Consider the following 20,039-nt stretch of genomic DNA (forward strand, 5'->3'; position numbering starts at 1 on the left):
TATTGACATATTTTAGACTGGAGGAAAGAACCTAATATCCCCTAAAAGAAGGTAAAGAAAGAATGAATATTTTCAGTTAGGATGAGTGCATGTGCGTATATAGTGGAAACTGCAGATTTATAATTTAAAAAACATGATAATGCTTCCTATCACAAAATCAAATTTTTGTCTTTACCATACAAAATAAGGCCTAGTGAATAAATTCTGGGTGTTTAAAAAAAATAAAAAGATGTCCTAGGTATATGCTTTTCTTTCCTTTCAGTTAAGCATTTCTTTAGAATCCCAGTTTCTTTGAATGGAGAATAGTATTTGGATCTGAATATTAAATATACTTGTTATGTCCTTATTCCAAGAGTTTAAGATATTCCCTCGTATTTTATTCTATTACTCTTATAAGTTCATTCATTATTTTACAATCTCTAGTTCTTTGGAAATGTAGTTTGATATGAGATGAGGAAAGAATTTCACATTATTATCTCCAAATGATTAGGTACATGAATTTGAGATCCTTTCCCTTATAAAAATGGTGCGTTTTATCATTTAAATTCAAATCCATAAACACATTCAAAAAGTACAGAAAATCCCCTATCCACAGGCAAACACTATTAGCATTTTGGTTAACATCCTGTCAGATGTATCTTTCTACCAGTCCTTTCTTTTACTGAGAAAAACTACAATTGGATGCTAAGAGGTGTGCTTATTATTCTGAAAAGAAGAGTATTTTACTAGTGAACATATGTAAATAGAGTTACAACTATATATTTATATATTTAATTTTGGCGTTTCTCTTATAGTCTTTCAAAAACTAATGTATTCTGTGAATCTCTCAGATCATCTAAGAGGATTTAGTTTACAGTCTTTCATGAACTTGTTTGTCAGCATATTACTAAGTTTCTGGAGTCTAAAGTAATATCTTGAATTAGTGTTATCTTGAAAAAGCATTTGGGATAAGCTATATAAAACTTTATGTGAATAGGATTGGGCTATTTATCCTAGTTATGTAATCGGCCTTTTCACTCCATTATATCTTGGATGCTAAACCCAGTAACTGCCCCAGGTCTCTTAGCAGAAAAAGCAGAGTTTTCCGTCTGCAGTCACTACTACAATTTTTGCAGCTACCATCAGTCTTAGACCTTACTAAGAGCAACAGTGCCCATTAGCCTCCAAAGGATAACTGAAATTCCCTTTCTACTCTACTTTCCAGAAAAACAAAACAAACAAATGAACTCATGTTTCTTTTATATCTAGCCAATCCTTTTAAGTGGCTGTCTTTACCAAGCTCCTGGAATTTTCTTCTAAGTTAATTGAAGACCTTCCATCAGATTTATAGTTCTAATATAAACATCTTATGCTCTGTTTATCCCCACTATTAAGATTAGTAAGTCTTCTACCATTTGCTCTTACTTCTTTTGATTTTATTTGGCAAATGTCAGTCGTTTGTACCTAGAAATCAGTGCGGATGCAAGAAAGATATCCAGCCTGATAAACTGGTACTATCATAAACATTTGATATTTCTATAGTTATTGTATTCTTCTAGTCTAAGAACTAAATCTTCCCCCACTGAACCCAAACTCCTAAGAGCTAAGTGTCCATTCCTCAGTGGATGATTGCACCTATTATTTCACTGATAAATTATCAGTTCATATCTTCAGAAAAATGCTATTTCTTTGTCTACATGTTCATCCATTCACTGTCTATTGAATTTTTCCCATCAATGTTTCAATAAAACAAAAGAGAACAATAACAAAAAAAAATCTTCTCTCATTCCAAGTTCCTTCTAATTATGGTTCTTTCTCTTACCCCCACAAAGAAATTTCCTAAAAGGGTGATGTGATTTCTGCCTGTCTCTCTGAACCCATCCTCTATATTGCTCTTCACATCACTCATTCTACTTCAGCCACAAGAGCCTCTCAGGTCCTTGAACATAACAAATTCTTTCCTTTCTTAGCATATCTGCTGTTCCCTCTGCCAAGAATACTTCTTGGGCTAGTGCTCTTTTCATAAGTGTCTTCTTCTCATTCTTTAGGTCTCAGCTTCAGAAGGGCCTTACCTGAACACAACCAAAGTATCCCTACTGCCTGTCCTCCTGCTTAGGTAGTAGTCCATGGAGAATGTTCTTTTTTTTCTCTTTCTAGTATTATTTATCAAAATTCCTAATTGCATACATGTTTACTTTTTACATTTTGCATGCTTTCTCACTGTCTTTAAGCTATACATTGGCAAGAATAACAACTGATTTATTTAATATAATAAACCTAGAGTTTAGCATAATGCTAGGCTCATAATAGGTGTTTAGGTTCACAGAAGGTGTTTAAATTCAGAGAAGGGGTTCAGTAAGAATTGTTGGATATATGTTTACTTACTTTAGTAAATGACACTATCTTAGTTTTAACATTAGTAAACTGGAAAACAGTCTTGTTACTATTTTTCTCCTCTCCTCAACCCCAACGAGATCAATGAGATCAGAGATGGAAACCAGTCAGACTAAACAAAGCCTTATAGAATCTCTGTTAGATGTGGATTTACTTTTGTGAGACAATATGTCACTGGAGGGTTTGAGTCAGTAGTGATAAGAGCTGAGTTATGTTGTAAAATTGGAATATCTAACAAAGTAGGCATTTCATTACATGCAGCTTCTGAAATTTAAATTAATTAAGTAAAATTAAAAAAAATTAGTGCCTCAATCTCATCAGTCACATTGAAGTACTCATTAGTTACACATGGCTAGTAGCTGCTATGATTTTTAGCACAGGTATCAAGCATTTCCACTACTGCAAAAAGTTCAATTGAATAATGCCATATTAGAAGGTTCCCTAGGAATATTTTTTGGAAAAACAGGAGTCATCAAGGAGCTAAGACTAACACCAATTAGGGGCTATCCCAGGAATTTTGGTAAGAAGTGTGGGTGATGTTGGCTAGCATGTTAAAGGTAAAGTTTATAAAGTAATATCTACATATATTTTGAAGATTTAGCTGACAGGACTTGATGATAGATAATATGTATGGAGAGAAGGAGAGGGAAAGAGAGTCAGAGGTCAAAGATTAGTTTACTGAAGGAAAAAGAGAAATTTGGAAGGACATAAGTAAGCAGGAGAGAACATTCTTATGGAGAAGATACTTGGACTCAGGATAGGTGAGTAAGGTGGGAAGTAATAAAACAAAAACCATAAATAACAATGAAGATAGCACACCATGCATCTCTAGAGATGTAGGATAAGCCACCAAACTCTCTGTGCCTGATGTTCCCCTTAAAGAAAAGAAGGGAGAAAAAATGAAAAGCAAACATGGATTCAGATAATTTCTTTTCATGGGTCACAGAGAAGGTCAGGACAAAAGTTCTCTCTTCAAATTTTCAGATACTATTTTTTACTTTACACAATGTTTTCTCCAATATAAGGAGACTGACTCATAGTAGAGTAGGGAAGGGGAGCATGAGAGGAATAGATGAATTCTACACAGGGAGGAGGGGTGGGAGAAAAAGGAGGGGGCAGGGGATTAGCAAGGATGGTGGAATGTGATGGACATCATTATCCAAAGTACATGTATGCAGACACGAATTTGGTGTCAACATACTTTATGAAAAATTGTAGTATATATGTGTAATAAGAATTATAATGCAAAAACAGAATTGTAATGCATTCTGCTGTCATATATAAATAAAAAATTGGAAAAAGAATATATAAAAAGAAAAATCTCTCTTCACATTTCCATGTGCATTTCTATCAGTTCTGAGTTTTGTATTAATATATCATTGACTATATTCTTTTCATAAAGTTTAATGTAGTATACATCCATGGCTATATCACTTCTGAATTTTTAGTCTTGGCTAGAAGCTTTCTTCTTTAACTCCTTTCTCTTCAGTGTGAATTTTCTATTTACAACTTTTAAACACTCTATGGTTCTCTGTTTATCCATTTAAGAGATTTGTATTTTTGAAATAAAATATACTCTTACTTGGCTTGATTTAAGTTACTGGTTTTGCCTCACAAAAGTTATCTGAGTTATTACTGTTTTATGCATCAATGTATTAATTCAACAACTATCAACTGTACATCTGTGTTCTAAATTGAAGAAAGCAAAACCCTTTCCCTCAATGATTTACAATGCTTGAGGGGGAAGAGAATTCCTAGAAAGACAAATAGTTATATAGTGTAATGTGATAAGTGACTTGACAGAAGTATTAATGAAACTAAGTAGGAATAAATGGAGAGCACAACCACACCTGGTCTAGGAAAATATCACAGAAGTCTGAGTGAGGTTCCATTTAAGCTGGTAAGGAAATGTGGGAGGAAAAGAAATGGAATTTTAGAATGACTTCTAAAATATTAAGTAATATTTTCATCCTCTTTCCATTGATTTTGTACTAAAAATTCCCCTAGAAAGATAAACTGGTTTTCTCAGAATTTAGTTCATTCAATTTAACCTGTACAAAACTTCGCTAATACAAGAAATTACTCGTTATTGTTTGGATAAATACATAAAAATAAACTTGAAATTCAAAGAAACATATAAAAATAAATTCATTCTACCTACTACCAATTATATGCAAACTCAACCTTCAAGACTTAAGAGTACCTGTAATTAAAAAATAACAGGTATATTAGCCAACTCAGGTTCTGTGATGGTTTGAATGTGCCCTTTTAAAAAAAATCAAGTGTTACAAATGGGACAGTATTAAGAGGTAGGGCCTACGGGCTGGGGATGTGGCTCAAGCGGTAGCGTGCTCGCCTGGCATGCGTGCGGCCCGGGTTCGATCCTCAGCACCACATACAAACAAAGATGTTGTGTCCGCCAAATACTAAAAAATAAATATTAAAATTCTCTCTCTCTCTACCTCTATCTCTCTCTCTCACTCTCTTAAAAAAAAAAAAAAAAAAAAAAAGAGGTAGGGCCTATAAGAGGCAATTAGGCCAGAAGGACCCCTCCTTCCTAAAAATGATCTAGGTCCTTATAAAGGAGTCTTCTTGCAGCATTTGGACAGACTGTCCTTCCACCTTCCACCATACAAGAACACAGTATTTCTCCTCCAAAGGATAGAGCAATAGATGCCATCTTGTAAAGAGTAGCCCTCACCGGACAATTGAACTTGCCAATGCCTTGGACTTTGTGGCCTCTAGAACTGTGAGAAAATATTTCTGTTTTTTATAAATGAAATAATCCTAGATATTTTGTTACAACAACACAGATTAAGACAGATATAACACCACAGATCAACATAGGTTGCCATAGACTAGGTTATTTAAATTATAGGAATTTATTTTCTCATAGTCCTGGAGCCTGGAAGTGCAAGATCAAGGTGCTAGCTGGGTTGGTGTCTAATGAGTGCCCTCCATTTGGGTTGCAGACAGCAACCTTCTTGCTATGTGCTCACAGGATGTTTCCTTAGTGCATACTCCAGGTGTGAATGAGAGCTCTAGTGTCCCTCCCTCTTTCATAAGGCCACCAATCCCATCAGAACAGGGCTTCACCCCGCTGACTGCTCTAAACCTAACTGCCTCCCAAAGGCCCCATTTCCAAATAACACCTGCCTGGGGTTAGGGCTTCAACACAGAACTGAAAAGGACACGACCATTCAGTCAGTAGTAGGAGACTAAGCAGTATATTAGATTTGTTGATCAACAGGAAAGCTGAGACATTGTCCCAATTCTGAAGAATGGCAATATCTTTCTAGTGAGGAAACCAAACTGTGCTTAGATAGAATTGTTAACAAAGTTTAAATCTAAACAATATCAATTTTTTAAAACATTATACTACAGAATTAGTCTCAAAATCAGCTTTATTATCTATTATTTTGTGATTCAGATTATCTGAGTTATGACAATAAAATATCAAAACTGTCTTGATAATACACATGTGAAGTTTTTATGCCTAGTCTTTAATTTAAAAGTTTAAAGTGCATGTTTGAACATTTTCCATAGGTGAAACTCCAATAATTTTAAATTAATTATGGCAAATTTCAAATAACCTTTAGTTTCACTTACTATAAAAAAATCTATACATGCTATCAATGGTGCCTTTAGAAATTATGAAATTATATATTATATCCTTACATTTGATAGTAGGACACAGCTATATCCTCTAGTCTTAATTATAGGAAAAGTACAGACAACTATAAGGCTTAGCTTTATTGTTTTAGAAATGAACCAGTTAAGTTCATTTTAGTGAAATGAGTACACGCTTTTCATAAATTAAAATAAATCTCACATGGTAAAGCACCCATTTTCAAAATTAATTTAATTACATGTTTAAAGTTTAATTACATTTAATTAAGCATTTAAGTTTAATATGAAATAAATGAATTATCAGTTAACTACTATGAAATGAAATACTGCCTTGATAATTAAAATCTATAAATTTTCCTATTCTGTGCAAAACTGCTAGTTCTCAAAAAAAAAAAAAGTTCAGAAAATGTATATTTTAAAGTCTATTGGCATCTATCCTTGCAGCTAATCAAGGCATAATTTTTCTGGCACCAGCTTGGTGGGCTGAACATTTATTGCTTTAGTAAATGGAGGCAGTATGGAACTGGTATTTTAGAAACTAGGCTTTGGGTATTAGCTTAGTCATTTATAGTCTACAATGGTGAGAAAGTTAAGTTAGCATCTCCACTTCAAGTTACCTATAAAATGGAGATAGTATTACTTTTTTCCAAGTGTTGTTGAGAGAATTATATAAAATCAGCCATGGTCAAACCCTGATAGTGTATTTGACCAAAGTTAATTGCTTTCCTTCTTTAGTTGTTGAATGAATGAATAAAAAACTGTATACTTTCTAACATAAAAAAGTTTTAATCTTAAAATATATGTTTTAAAATACAAAAGTTACACTGTATATTTTGTTGTTTAATTACATTATACTTATTGCACATTTTACTTTTCTTTTTCCCTTTGTGTTGCTGGAGATTGATCCCAGGGCCTCATACATACTAGGTAATTCCTCTACTACTGAGCTACATCCCCAGTCCATGTTTTACATTTATTTACCTAAGCACTCCATGACTGGAGGCAGTATTTCTATTACTAACACAGAATTTGAAGTCAGGCAGATTCTCAGCTGGGTTCTACAAGACCTTCAAAGCAGAATTAACACCAATAATTCTTCAAATTATTCCAGGAAATAGAAAAGGAGGGAAGCCTTCCAAACTCATTCTTTGAAGCTAGTATCACCTTGATACCCAAATCGGACAAAGACATATCAAGGAAAGAAAACTTCAGACCAATATCTCTGATGAACATAGATGCAAAAATCCTCAATATAATTCTGGCACATCACATACAAAAATATATTAAGAAGATAGTGCACCACGATCAAGGGGAGTTCATCCCAGAGATACAAGGTTGGTTCAACATACAGAAATCAATAAATATAATTCATCACATCAATAGACTTGAAGACAAGAATTATATGATCATCTCAATAGATGCAAAAAAGCATTTGACAAAATACAGCACCCCTTCATGTTTAAAATACTAGAAAAACTAGGGATAGTAGGAACATAACTCAACATTGTAAACGCTAATATGCTAAACCCAAAGCCAACATCAATCTGAACAGAAAAAAATTGAGAAAGCATTTCCTCTAAAAACTGGAACGAGACAAGGATGCCTTTTTCACCTTTTTTTTTTTGGTGCTGGGGATTGAACCCAGAGCCTGTGCATGTGAGGCAAGCACTATACCAACTAAGCTATATCCCTATCCCCTATTTTACCACTTCTATTCAATATTGTCCTTATAGCCAGAGCAATTAGACAGAAGAAAGAAATTAAAGGGATGAGTAGGAAAAGAAATCAAACTATCTCTATTTGCTGATGACATGATTCTATATTTAGAAGATTCAAAAAATTCCACCAGAAAACTTCTAAAACTCATAAATGAATTCAGCAAAGTAACAGGATATAAAACGAACACCCATAAATCAAATGCATTCCTATACATCAGTGATGAATCCACTGAAAGAGAAATTAGGAAAACTACCCCATTCACAATTGCTTCAAAAGAAAACAAACAAACCAACCAACAACAACAACAACAAAAAACTTGGGAATCAATTTAACAAAAGAAGTGAAAGACCTCTACAATGAAAACTATAGAACACTAAAGAAAGAAATTGAAGAGAAACTTACAAGATGGAAAGATTTCCTAAGTTCCTAGATGGGCAGAATTAATATTGTCAAAATGCCCATACTACCAAAAGCATAATACAGATTTAATGCATTTCTTATTAAAATCCCAATGACATTCTTAATAGAATTAGAAAAAAGCAATCATAAAATTCATTTGGAAAAATAAGAGACCCAGAATAGCCAAAGCAATACGTAGCAAGAAGAGTGAAGCAGGAGGCATCATAATACCAGACCTTAACCTATACTATAAAGCTATAGTAACAAAGACAGCATGGTATTGGCACCAAAATCGTCGTGTAGACCAATGGTACAGAATAGAGGACACAGAGACAACATAAATATGGTTTTCTTATATTAGACAAAGGTACCAAAAACATACATTGGAGATAGCCTCTTCAAAAAATGGTACTGGGAAAACTGGAAATCCATATGCAGTAAAATGAAATTAAATCCCTATTTCTCATCCTGCATAAAACTCAACTCAAAAGTAGATCAAAGACTTAGGCACTAGAACAGAGATCCTGCACCTAACAGATGAAAAAGTAGGCCTAAATCTTCATCATGTTGGCTTACAAACTGACTTCCTTAACAAGACCCCTAAAGCAAAAGAAATAAAATAAAGAATCAATAAATGGGATGGATTCAAACTAAAAAGCTTCTTCTCAGCAAAGGAAACAATAATGTGAAAAAGTAGCCTATAGAATAAGATAAAATCTTTACCACATGCACATCAGATAGAGTACTAATCTCTAGGATATATAAAGAACTCAAAAAACTTAACATCAAAAACCCAAATAACCCAATCAAAAAATGGGCCAAGGAACTGAACAGATACTTCACAGAAGAATTATAATCAATCAACAAATATATGAAACAATGTTCAACATCTCTAGTAATTACAGAAATGAAATCAAAACTACACTTTCATCTCACTCCAGTCAGAATGGCAATAAATCAAGAATATAAGCAACAATAAATGTTGGCGAGGATGGGAGGTAAAGGGTACACTCATACATTCTTGGTGGCACTGCAAATTGGTGCAACCATTATGGAAAGCTGTATGGAGATTCCTTAGAAAACTTGGAATGGAACCACCATTTGACCAGCTATCCCAGTCCTTGGTTTACACCCAAATGACTTAAAATCAGCATACTACAGTGACACAACCACATCAATTTTTAAAACCCCCTAACTCACAATAGTCAAGCTATGGAGCCAACCTAGATGCCTTTCAACAGATGAATGGATAAAGAAAATGTGGTATATATACACAATGGAATAGTACTCAGCCTTCAAGAAGAATGAAATTATGGCAAATGGATGGAGCTGAAGAATATCATGTTAAGTGAAATAGGTCAATCCCAGAAAACCAAAGGCTGAATGTTCTCTCTGATATGTGAATGCTAATTCCCAAGGTGGGGGGGGGGGAGCTAGGGAAGAATAGAGATACTTTGAATTAGAGAGAGGGGGTGAATGGGGGATGGGGGATAGGTGTAGGAAGGATAGGAGAATGAATCAGATATACCCTATGTGCATATATGATTATATGACCAGTGTGATTCTATATCTTTTATAGCCAGAAAAATGAGAAGTTATACTCCATTTATGTATGATGTGTCAAAACGCATTCTACTGTCATGTATAACTAATTAGAACAACAAAACAAAAAAGAACTGAATTAAGAATATAATATACAGGCAATCACAAAAATTCAACCTAAAAGAAGGAAGGGACCCAGGAGAACTATCTTTAACATTCATGAAAAGCTCCCAAGATCAAACTGATTTCTGAGGAACAAAGCATTGACAAATTCTAATTAAAGAAAAAAAATGTTTGCTTCCAATTTAAATTAAGTACATTATTGAAGCACATTCTGGTTTTACAGTCAAAGAAAGTTTATTTATAGACATTCTCTTTTGAATTACACAATTATGAGTTCCACCAATTACAAGAAATGGTAGATCTTTCTGCAATCTTTTTCCAAAGTACTGCTTTGTTTTCAATAATAATTCTTCCTTATGATATCACTCCTTCTTCAAAGAGAGACTTTAGAGAATTTTCCATAATAAAATAAGTTTTGGTTGCTTGTTTAAAAAAAAAAGAATCTGGAGTCAGGGAGAATTAACTTTGAATCCGAGTTCTACCATTTGCCATTTGAGAAATTATGGACAAGTTATTTTGACCTATTTCCCAAGCCTGCAGGTATATGCATGTTTGGTTCAGTCTGTGGCAAAAGTTGAGACCTAGTAAGAGCAATATAGTCATTCCAACTTAACAAAAAATTACTGATACAGGTAGAGTAGGTGGTGTTTCCCTTTTTCCTCACTCCCAATTTTTCCATGAGGATATTGATTTTCAATGAATTCATGAGATGTGCTCAAGGCTAACAGTAGAATGAACTCAGCATCAGAACACACCCCTCCTCCCCAATCCTTTCTCAGTACTCTTTCCTCCATAACACAAAAAGTTAAAAGTGAAAGGAACCAAAATCTTATGAAGTAATAAAGCAAAAAGAAAGGGATAGATCTGACAGATTAGTCCTGTTTCTATCACTTAATAATTAAGCCTCAGATAAATCACTTCTGAGATTTTCAATATTTTCTGGAAAACAGGAATACATGCTTTTATAGGGTTAATACAAGGGCTATACAAGATAATAGAAGTAAAGTATGTAGTAGTGTGACTGACACATTGTAATCATTCATTGATGTTAGCTATTAATACTAAAACAACATTAAAGTCTCATGTTTGCCAAGTCTTTAGCCTATACTAATTATCTAACCCCATTAGAAAGTGAAGAACATTTTTCGAAACAGATTTAATAAGAAGAACAGTCCTCACTAAATTCTCCCAATTTAATTCTAGAAAAAAGAATATGATTTTAAAGTCATTTCAGTTCACAATTTCCTGTCTATTAAATATCTACATTTAATAACTCATTTTGCTTTAAAAGAAATGGTTTTATAATGCTGAAGAAAATAGAGGCCACAATCTATTCACAGTTTACTCTAGTAAGAACTGAAATTAAATATTCTTAAGAATTTATAAATTATTCAATATCAAGTCCTGTAATTTTCAGAGCTCTGCTTTAATAAATTCTTAGCAGTATAAGCAGGTTATGTTGTTTTAATATTTAAAAATCTTCATTGTAATATTCAAACTCTAAATTCTCTTGTTACCTAAAATCATACAGGTTATTTTATTTACAGCACAACTAGAAAGTCTTAATAAATAAGTAATGGAAAATATATACTTGTTTTCCTTTTGAGAGATACTTCAAAATATTGAACAAGCAGCATTATTTCATAACATTTCCCCTGGTATTATCATCCTTAAATATTTATTTGGGTTAAAATATCCTGATTTAGAACTGTTTCACATTTTATTGAAAATAAATCCAGCAAGGATTGTGATCAGGCTGGCAACCAGAGTTTTCTAGTTGCAAATTAAAGTAATAGTTGATGTAATAGTTATGTGACCAGGAAAAAAAAGAAGGAAGGAAGGAAGGAAAGAAGGAAACAACGTACAATGAAATCCTGTGAAACATATGTATAATTAAGGTTACATATTATGCAGAAAGCCAGTATTTACTATTATACCTTTAGATATGCATTACTTCAGAAAGTATGGTAGAAAAAAGCATTCTATTAACTTTTGAAATTGAAATTTGCTATTACATGGAACATTAACTTACCAGGGTTCTACTTTAAGATTTGAAGACATTTTTTGTGGAAGAAAAAATCCATGACAATTTGAAGCCTCCAGTAGTTCTTGTGGCATCCTTTTTGATACATCATAATAGTGACCAAATCTTGAAGATGATACTGGTCCAGTCTGCCAAAAAACCCCAGGGTTGCTCAAAAATTATTTTTAAACTACAATTTCTTTGTCTTATATCCTGCAAAACAATGCTACACTTATGCATTTTAATGCTAATAGGATTTTATGTATTTTAATGCTAATAAGGAAGAGCTAATATACATATACTTATTAAGTTTCAAAGAAGGGTACAATCACCTTTATTATTTAAACTATGTATAGCTAGGAATTAAGCTTTTCATCATTCATATTTCTTCACTGTTAGTAGTTCCTAAGTTTAGTAAGAATTTAAACACCTCTTTTTTTCTATACTGTATACTTTTCTAAGTTAAAAATTTTAATACACATAATTCTTATGTTTAAGATTTTAGGTTTTAATGACAAATTAAAAATATGCAGCTGTTAAAGCTTTAATGACAAATTAAATATGAAGTTGCTAAAAAACTAAATGCAAATTTAAGCCAAGTTAATTCATTGGTGAAACTCAAAAAGAAGCCAGGTATTCAAACATTAAAGTGAGTATCATTTTAAAACTAAATGTTCATAATATATGAGCATATTCAACATTTCCTAGGAATTTAGAATTAAGCTTATACCATAAAATGTACAATACTCCAGAAAGGATCAGGCACATGATCAAGTAGAAATACGTATGTAAGCTATATTAGATCAATCAGAACTTTGCATAATCATTAGTTCAATAATTTGTTTTGTGTTCTCTATTAATGATTTCTCCATCAAATTATCTTTCTCCTAAAAAATTCTAGTAACTCTTGACACTGAATTTATTTACACAGGTTAGTAAAAGTCTCATAACAAAAATATTGCTTTGCATGGGCTGTTTTCTACCTCTCTCTCTCCCTCTCTCTACTCTCTCCCCCTCTCTCACTCCAAGCTCAAATGTAAAGAAATTCCACCTGGCAATAGCTTCTAGCAATAGCTCTGATATTATCTTATATAATTTCCATTGATATAATCTTATATAATTTCCATTGTCTTTAATGCTACAAAACAGGAAAATTTTAAAACATCCAACAAAACTAGATAATTTCTACAGAAATAAAAGAACTACACATAGTAGTTTCATATGTTACTAAGTGACAATTTTTAAATTTAGATAACAAATTTGCTTGCCATTACACATTTGCATCTAAGATTTCAAAGATTCATATTCTTAAGTGCTTATAAACATCAAATTATAAAGTAACATTTAATAAAACATTTTAAATTTAATGGAAGCATTTTTTTTTTCATATTTAGTCTGTGGGTTTGACATTTACTTCCTCAATAAAATGACTGTTTATCCCTACATAAAGTGCTACTTATTTTCATTAATGAAAGAGGTCTGCAGTTGGCTTCAATCTGGTCTTTTCAATGCTAAAATATATATAGAATTGTGGCTTCCAAAACATGATTTGTTCATTTGCTTTGAAAGTATTGACAAATAAATTATGACATTAAAATGTTTCTTAAAAACAGGGGATAAAGTTTTTAAATGTAAAGTTATTAGTTTAAAGCAAGGTCTTAGCATTAGTCTTAAACAAGGTTTGTTCTCTGGCCTATAATCTATTCTTTATCCGGATTATAGTTCAGAATGTTTTTACTGCAATCTCTGCTAGAGCTCATCTTTTTATTGTGTAAGTCCAAGCCCCCTTAATGTTTTATAGAAAGGCCTTGACTAACTGAACTTTGATCTGATGTCTTCATTGAGAAAAACACCAGGTTGCTCATTTCAGATGCAAATCCCCCTAAGGCCCAATAGAATTTAGTAAAGACAGCAAAAAAGAAGAAACCAGAAGTTTCCAGGATCCTCTTTGAGAATCCTGGGGCACACTGGTGTCCTTAATCCATGCACCAGCATGGATTAAGGTAGGTGATAACCTTTCCTGATTCAAAAGAATAAGCAGAGTGCCTACAAACTGGGTGGAGACTAGGATTTGGCTATAATAAAACACCATGCAATAAAAGCCTGGTCTATGTCAGAAGCCTCTGAAAAGGCCTCAATGTACCACATTCCCAGGCCTAGTAGGGAAGCTTGCAAAAGCCTACCTGAATCAAATAAGCATGAATAATCTATTTTAGCAGACTGACCATGGGGAGAGAGAAAGAAAGAGACTTTCTACTTCTTTTAAGTTTGAGTTAATAAATTTATTAGTGGACTGAAAGTTCTTGAAGTCCTATGCACTCAGAGAAATATGCTAAATTGCCAAGAAGAAAAGTATGCTTTTTAAGTTGCCGTTTCTATTAATGTTTCTAATTACAATATTAATGTGATAGAAATCTGAGATTTGTGATGAATTAAGGCAGAAAATTGATTTCATGCTGTGACAGTTTAAATGCAGAACACAAATAATTCATTAAAATGTAAAAATAAAAATGGAAACTTTTTTCCTTATAATTATTAAATTATTTAGAAATTAAGATTAGATAGGATAGTTAAAATATTAACAAGATAGACACAAAAATTTTATTACTCATTAAAGACTTTAGTCTCTAAAAAAAAGAAAACAAATATATTCATTATAAAAAAAAATTTTGCAAATTTTTTCTACTCAAGACACAGTATTAAAATATAATCAGATTTCTAAGACACAAATCTTTCCAGGCTTAGAAACTGTAAAAGGGGTGGGGAGGAAGGAAAGAAAGATTTAAATATTTATTAGAAAAAAAAAGATTAGCTAAATGCTGTGACTATGTTAAATTCAACTGTCATCAACTTCATAACAAAATATGCATGTAAAAAAGACCAAATTAAAGTTGATAAGCAGTTTATTAAGTTTGAGAACATATTGCTGTAGTTTTACATTATAACTTTTATTTCACATTCATAAACTACTTTTAACTTTGTTATCTGTGGAAGAAAATAAAATGGAATAGTAAATAAAAATTTACTATGCCCAAAGAAAATGACCTGTGATGGGGTGCAAAACAAACAAACAAAAAACCTAACAATAAAATAAGACCATACCCAACCTCCAGTATATTAGAAATAAACAAAACTTTTGGAAAAGAGCTGAGTCACAAATAATCTAAACACGACATTTTCTTACCATTTTTCTCATTCCTTTTTTATCAATATAAGATACAACAAGAATCTAAACAGTTACTACAGCACTTTGAGTCTCAGTTCGATCACAGAACTGGAACTAATAATTTCATTAGGCTGTTGTGAGAATCTGGCAATACTGACTATGAATATTTTGTAAATTGTAAAGCACTGTGCAAATGTTGTTAATTATTATTATTGTGTCATGATTCACTAAAGATCTACACTTTTGTAGTTACACTTTTGTAGTTACAGTGCCTTATTGAGAAAATGAAATTTGTCAGTCATCCACAGATGTATGCATCTATCACAAGGATTGTTGACTGAACCACTAAGATAAAAACCAAAGTGTAAACAGAATTTAACATAATAAGGACATAATAATACACTGCTATGAATTGCTGGAGGCATAGTAGGCCATGGTAGTAGAGCTTTACAATACTGACAATTAAATCTCAGAATATACTGTAGGCTAATAATTTGTGAAATGAGGAGGGAACAGCATTGATGATTAGACAGGGAAGAAGAGGACACCTTGGATAGAGACTCAAAATCACATAGTGAGGTTGCTTTGAAAAACTATATGTTTTTTGAAATGGATAAGGCAGTGATTTATATTACTAAGCTATTGTTACTGATTTAAGTGTGTATATCCTTACCCTTTCCTGCATTCCCTAAATGGCAATGTTGTTACACTATGAAGACTTGTTGACAACATATATTGGCTCTATCTGCTAATCTACATACCTGGTTTTGGACTAAGCCATAGTAAAACATTTTGTCCAAAGAAAATAATAGAAAAGCCGGGTTTTCTGTTTTGTTTGTTTAAACTGGGAATGGCAAAGTAAGGCCTAGATTTAGAAAGCAGATAATAATGAGTGATGAAGGAAGTCTTGATAAATCATCATATATAAAATTACTACGGGGCAGGGAATATAGTATATTTGTAAGAGCACTTGCCTATTGCCCTGGGTTCGATCCCCAGCAATGCAAAATATAAAATACCATGACAGACAAATATACAATGCTGGTGACATTTCAAAGTCAGAACATGACTGTTTTCTAAAAATTGACAGAACTTACTTGTAAATACTTAAGTTTGACCATTGACTGTCAAGTCAAAATAAATTCATTCTTATAGTATTAACTGATGCAATTAAACTCAGTTTAACATTTAACTTACATAATATATAATTCATTCATTCATGTATCCAACAAATGACTATTGAACACCAACTACATTTCAGTAAAATAAAAGAGTCAAAGTCTCTTTCTCCCACTGAGCTCACATTCTAGAATATAGATAAATATTAAAATAAATATATCATCTGCTAGATTTAATGCTGGTAAGTAAAATAAAGCAGTGAAGGCAATGAAATAGAGAGAGTAGCTTTATTTTATATCAGCTGACAAAGGAAGTCATGATAAAGTAATATTTTAGAAATCACCTGGAGAAAATGGAAGAATAACCTGCAGAAAACGTTGTAAGAAAAGCACAATTTTCAAAACACTAAAGCTTTAAATTTTGAAAACTGAATTTATTTGTTAATATTCAACCTTGAGGAAATTTATATTCATAGAAAATCAAGGCAATGGCCGATATACCACTCTCTAAAAGGAAGAATGTAATCAGCACTACTTATATGTAAAAGGGGACAGAAATATTATCCCAAGTGAAAGGGGAAGGAGTATTTTTCAAAATTACAATTTATAAAGAGACAATGAACTTATAAACAAACCAAGCACTGTCTTTCCAATTCTAAACAGACTTCATAATAAGCCAAAAAAGAGAGGGCTTAAAAATTTCAGTTGCTTGCATTTTTGCTAACTGTTTTACTTGAAGAATGTTAAAGACCAATGGAAAGACCAATATCTGAGATATAAGTAAAAATAAAGAAAATGGAAGAAACAAGTGAAGTATATAATTTAAAATTTAGCTTTACAAAAAAGCTACATTTACCTCATAGTTTATGTTCATTATTAACTCTTTTACAACACAATCAGTAGAAAAATTAGAATACAAGTTACTATTTACAAAAAAGAATCACTGTTAAGCCCAGTTACTAAATAAAACTTCCAGATTAAAGACACGCAGTTCTTTGCCATTAGGGTTCTCAAGTGCTAGTTCTAAATTTCCTATCTGTTTTAATCTCCATTACTTAACTCACACTTTCCAAAGCAGACTAAATATATTTATCCTGACCTTTTATATTCAGTTCTCAATCACACCCAAGTATGTCTGTAACAGTATTTGATTACACAGATCTTTCTTTTATTTTTTTAATATAAGTATATAGCATTCTACAGTTCAACTATACTTAGTTGCTTACTGATAGACAAGTTATTTCCAATCTTTTGCTATTAAGATATGCTGCATGAAAAGCTCACAATCTTTCATTTTATAACTAAGTAAACAAATTCATGATGTAAATTTCTACAAGAATCAAAGGATACATGTTTTTATAATTTTGAAGGATACTAACAAAGTACCCTCCACAGAAGCTGTACCTATGTACATTTCCACTAGCAAAGATGAGAGTACTGGTTTTCCCTGACTTTTGCTAAACAGTGAAAAACTTTTTAGATCACCATTTATCTGTAAAGAGAAAAATACCAGGTCAGTGTAGTTTTAATTTAGTTTCTTCTACTACAAGTGCAATTGGACATCTGATCTTGTAGGTTTAAGAGCCACCTAAATTTCCTTTTTATATTTTTTGCCCATTTTTTAAAAAAAGAGGATTATAGAATTTTCCTTATTTTAGAAGTTCTTTATATATAAAGAAAATTGGCTCATATTTTACACTGTGAACTGCAAATATTTTGTCCAGATTTTAGTGTGATCACAGTCATGTAAATAACAGTTCTAAAATACTATTCTTTAAATATTTTCCACACCTAAAATTTGCCATTGCTTAATATGTACATATTACAACATGTTTTATTCCTGCTACACAGTTCATGATTGATATTTGCTGACTGAATGAATAAATACATTTATCATTCACTAAATATTTATTCATTATCTGGGCATTAACATAGGTACCAGAGATACAGAAGAAAATTCAAAAAGCTTATTGCTCTCACAAGAACTTGTGGTCTGGCAGAGGAGAATTATACCAATCATTAACTAGAAAATGATGTGAAAGTACTTTAAAATATATGAAGTGCTTTGGAAAATGAAATGAGAATGTAGGTAATTATGAAAGAAAAAAAATATCTGAAGTAGTAATGTTTACACTGGGAGGAGGAGGAGGAATTGGTGAATAAGAAAGTATAAAGCATTGCCAGTAGAAATACAAGTGATGTAGAAGGAACAATTCTCATAGGATGGGTGAATAAACACAGGGTGAGGTGCCTAAAAAGGTAGATTCAGATTATGCTCTGTAGATTATATAATCCTATAAGTATATATTTTATATTGCAAGCTTATAATAGCAAATAGGTTTCATCTTATACACTAACTTTCTAATAGCCAGTAGAGACCACTCAAAACATTCTGCACAGAAGAATTCTAAGGCCGTTAAAAAAAAAAAGAAAAGAAAAAAAGAATTCTAAGGCCCTGTCTGATTTTGGTAGTCATAATAACAACTGACAATCTGCCATACATTTAAAAGGGGACAATAGACACAGAAAACCAAATGAGGCATTTTAAGTTAAAGGGTACTTAGAACGTATTCCTAGGCCAGGTATGGTGGCACACACCAGTAATCCTAGCAGCTCAGGAGGCTGAGGCAGGAGGATTATGAGTTCAAACACAGCCTCATCAACATAGCAAGACCTTGTCTTTAAATAAAAGTATAAAAGGGCTAGAGATGAGGCTTAATGGTTAACTCTGTATTCAATCCCTATACCCCAAAACAACAAACAAACGAAATAAAAAACATATTCTGGTCCTTGGGAAAGATAATGTCAAGGTGGAAGACTGGAAAGGGGTGGACTATGAGAACAAAGTTTTATCCAGATTAGAATTTTCCTCTCCTTCCTATCAATGATAAAATGATAAAGTCTGATAGACATTAAAGTGTTTTAAAAAGTGTATGAAGTGAACAATCTACTTAATGAGGAAGTTAAAAAATGAACAGAGAATTCATGAAGAGCAGAGTTTATAAACTTCAGTAGACAGATTTATTGACATTTGTTTGTCTTGGAGTTTGAAAATGTTAATAGTTGAAAATGTATAGGAATAAAAATAATACTTGAAAGGAACCACCACTTACATTGAATATTGGCAGGTAATCATAATAGATACAAATAGTTCACTTACTTTAGTTTGCAATCTTAAAAGATTCTATGTGGAGATTATGGATGAAATGAAATCATCTATTTTGATAAAAAAAATCTGCCAAAATTTTATTTGCAAAGAAATATATCATTATGATCAAATGTACTACAAAAGTCTAGTTATTTAAATAAATAAATAAATAAATAAAATCTGTATTGCATTTAAAGAAAAAGAGGAGTAACAAGAGATTCTATTAAATGAAAACAAATATATTTGCAAATTTTAGAAATAGTTTGTATGTTGACTTACCTTCATCTTGGGTAACAACTGGTATCGCCAAGCTATTTTCATCTTAGTATTAGTTTCTGGTGTTTGATGATCGCGAACTTCTTCATCAAATTCTTTTTTATAATTATCATCAAGTAATGGTGCAGGGAGTTCCTAAAAAAGCAGAATGACACATTATTGAACTTATGTGGTAAATATGACAATTTTTTGAAGTATAATGTTAACAATACTAGAACATTCCAATTTATTAAAAAACAAATAACTTAGAATTGATTTAAGCATTAAATCACATAATATAAATATTTCTAAAACTGAGAAAGTATAATATCAAATGTGAAGTTTAGTGCTTTAATGATGAAATAGAACTTAAAAATATTTGAATTTTTACTCACAAAAAGCAAATGCTATTCCAACAAGTGGCTATGCAGATTTCTAAAAAATTTTTACACTTAAAACAAAGTCTGGAACTGTAATTACTGTTATGTTTTCCACAAAGTAAAAATAAAGTATGTGCACAATCTGTTTACTAGTTTGTAATTC

At 32.0% G+C, this 20,039-nt stretch overlaps 1 protein-coding gene across 1 annotated transcript in view; it reads right to left on the minus strand.

The window, feature by feature from the left end:
- Nucleotides 1-20,039, minus strand: part of Elp4 (elongator acetyltransferase complex subunit 4) — a 270,465-nt gene that overhangs the window by 183,285 nt on the left and 67,141 nt on the right. The window contains exons 4-5 of the mRNA XM_027936724.2: nucleotides 19,521-19,652; nucleotides 11,819-11,958 (exon numbers count right to left, since the gene is read on the minus strand). Of these exons, the coding sequence (XP_027792525.2) occupies nucleotides 11,819-11,958; nucleotides 19,521-19,652 (272 nt within the window). The remainder of the gene's footprint in view (nucleotides 1-11,818; nucleotides 11,959-19,520; nucleotides 19,653-20,039) is intronic.

This window comes from Marmota flaviventris, chromosome 9 (genome assembly GCF_047511675.1).
Source record: "Marmota flaviventris isolate mMarFla1 chromosome 9, mMarFla1.hap1, whole genome shotgun sequence".
Taxonomy (NCBI): Eukaryota; Metazoa; Chordata; class Mammalia; order Rodentia; family Sciuridae; genus Marmota; species Marmota flaviventris.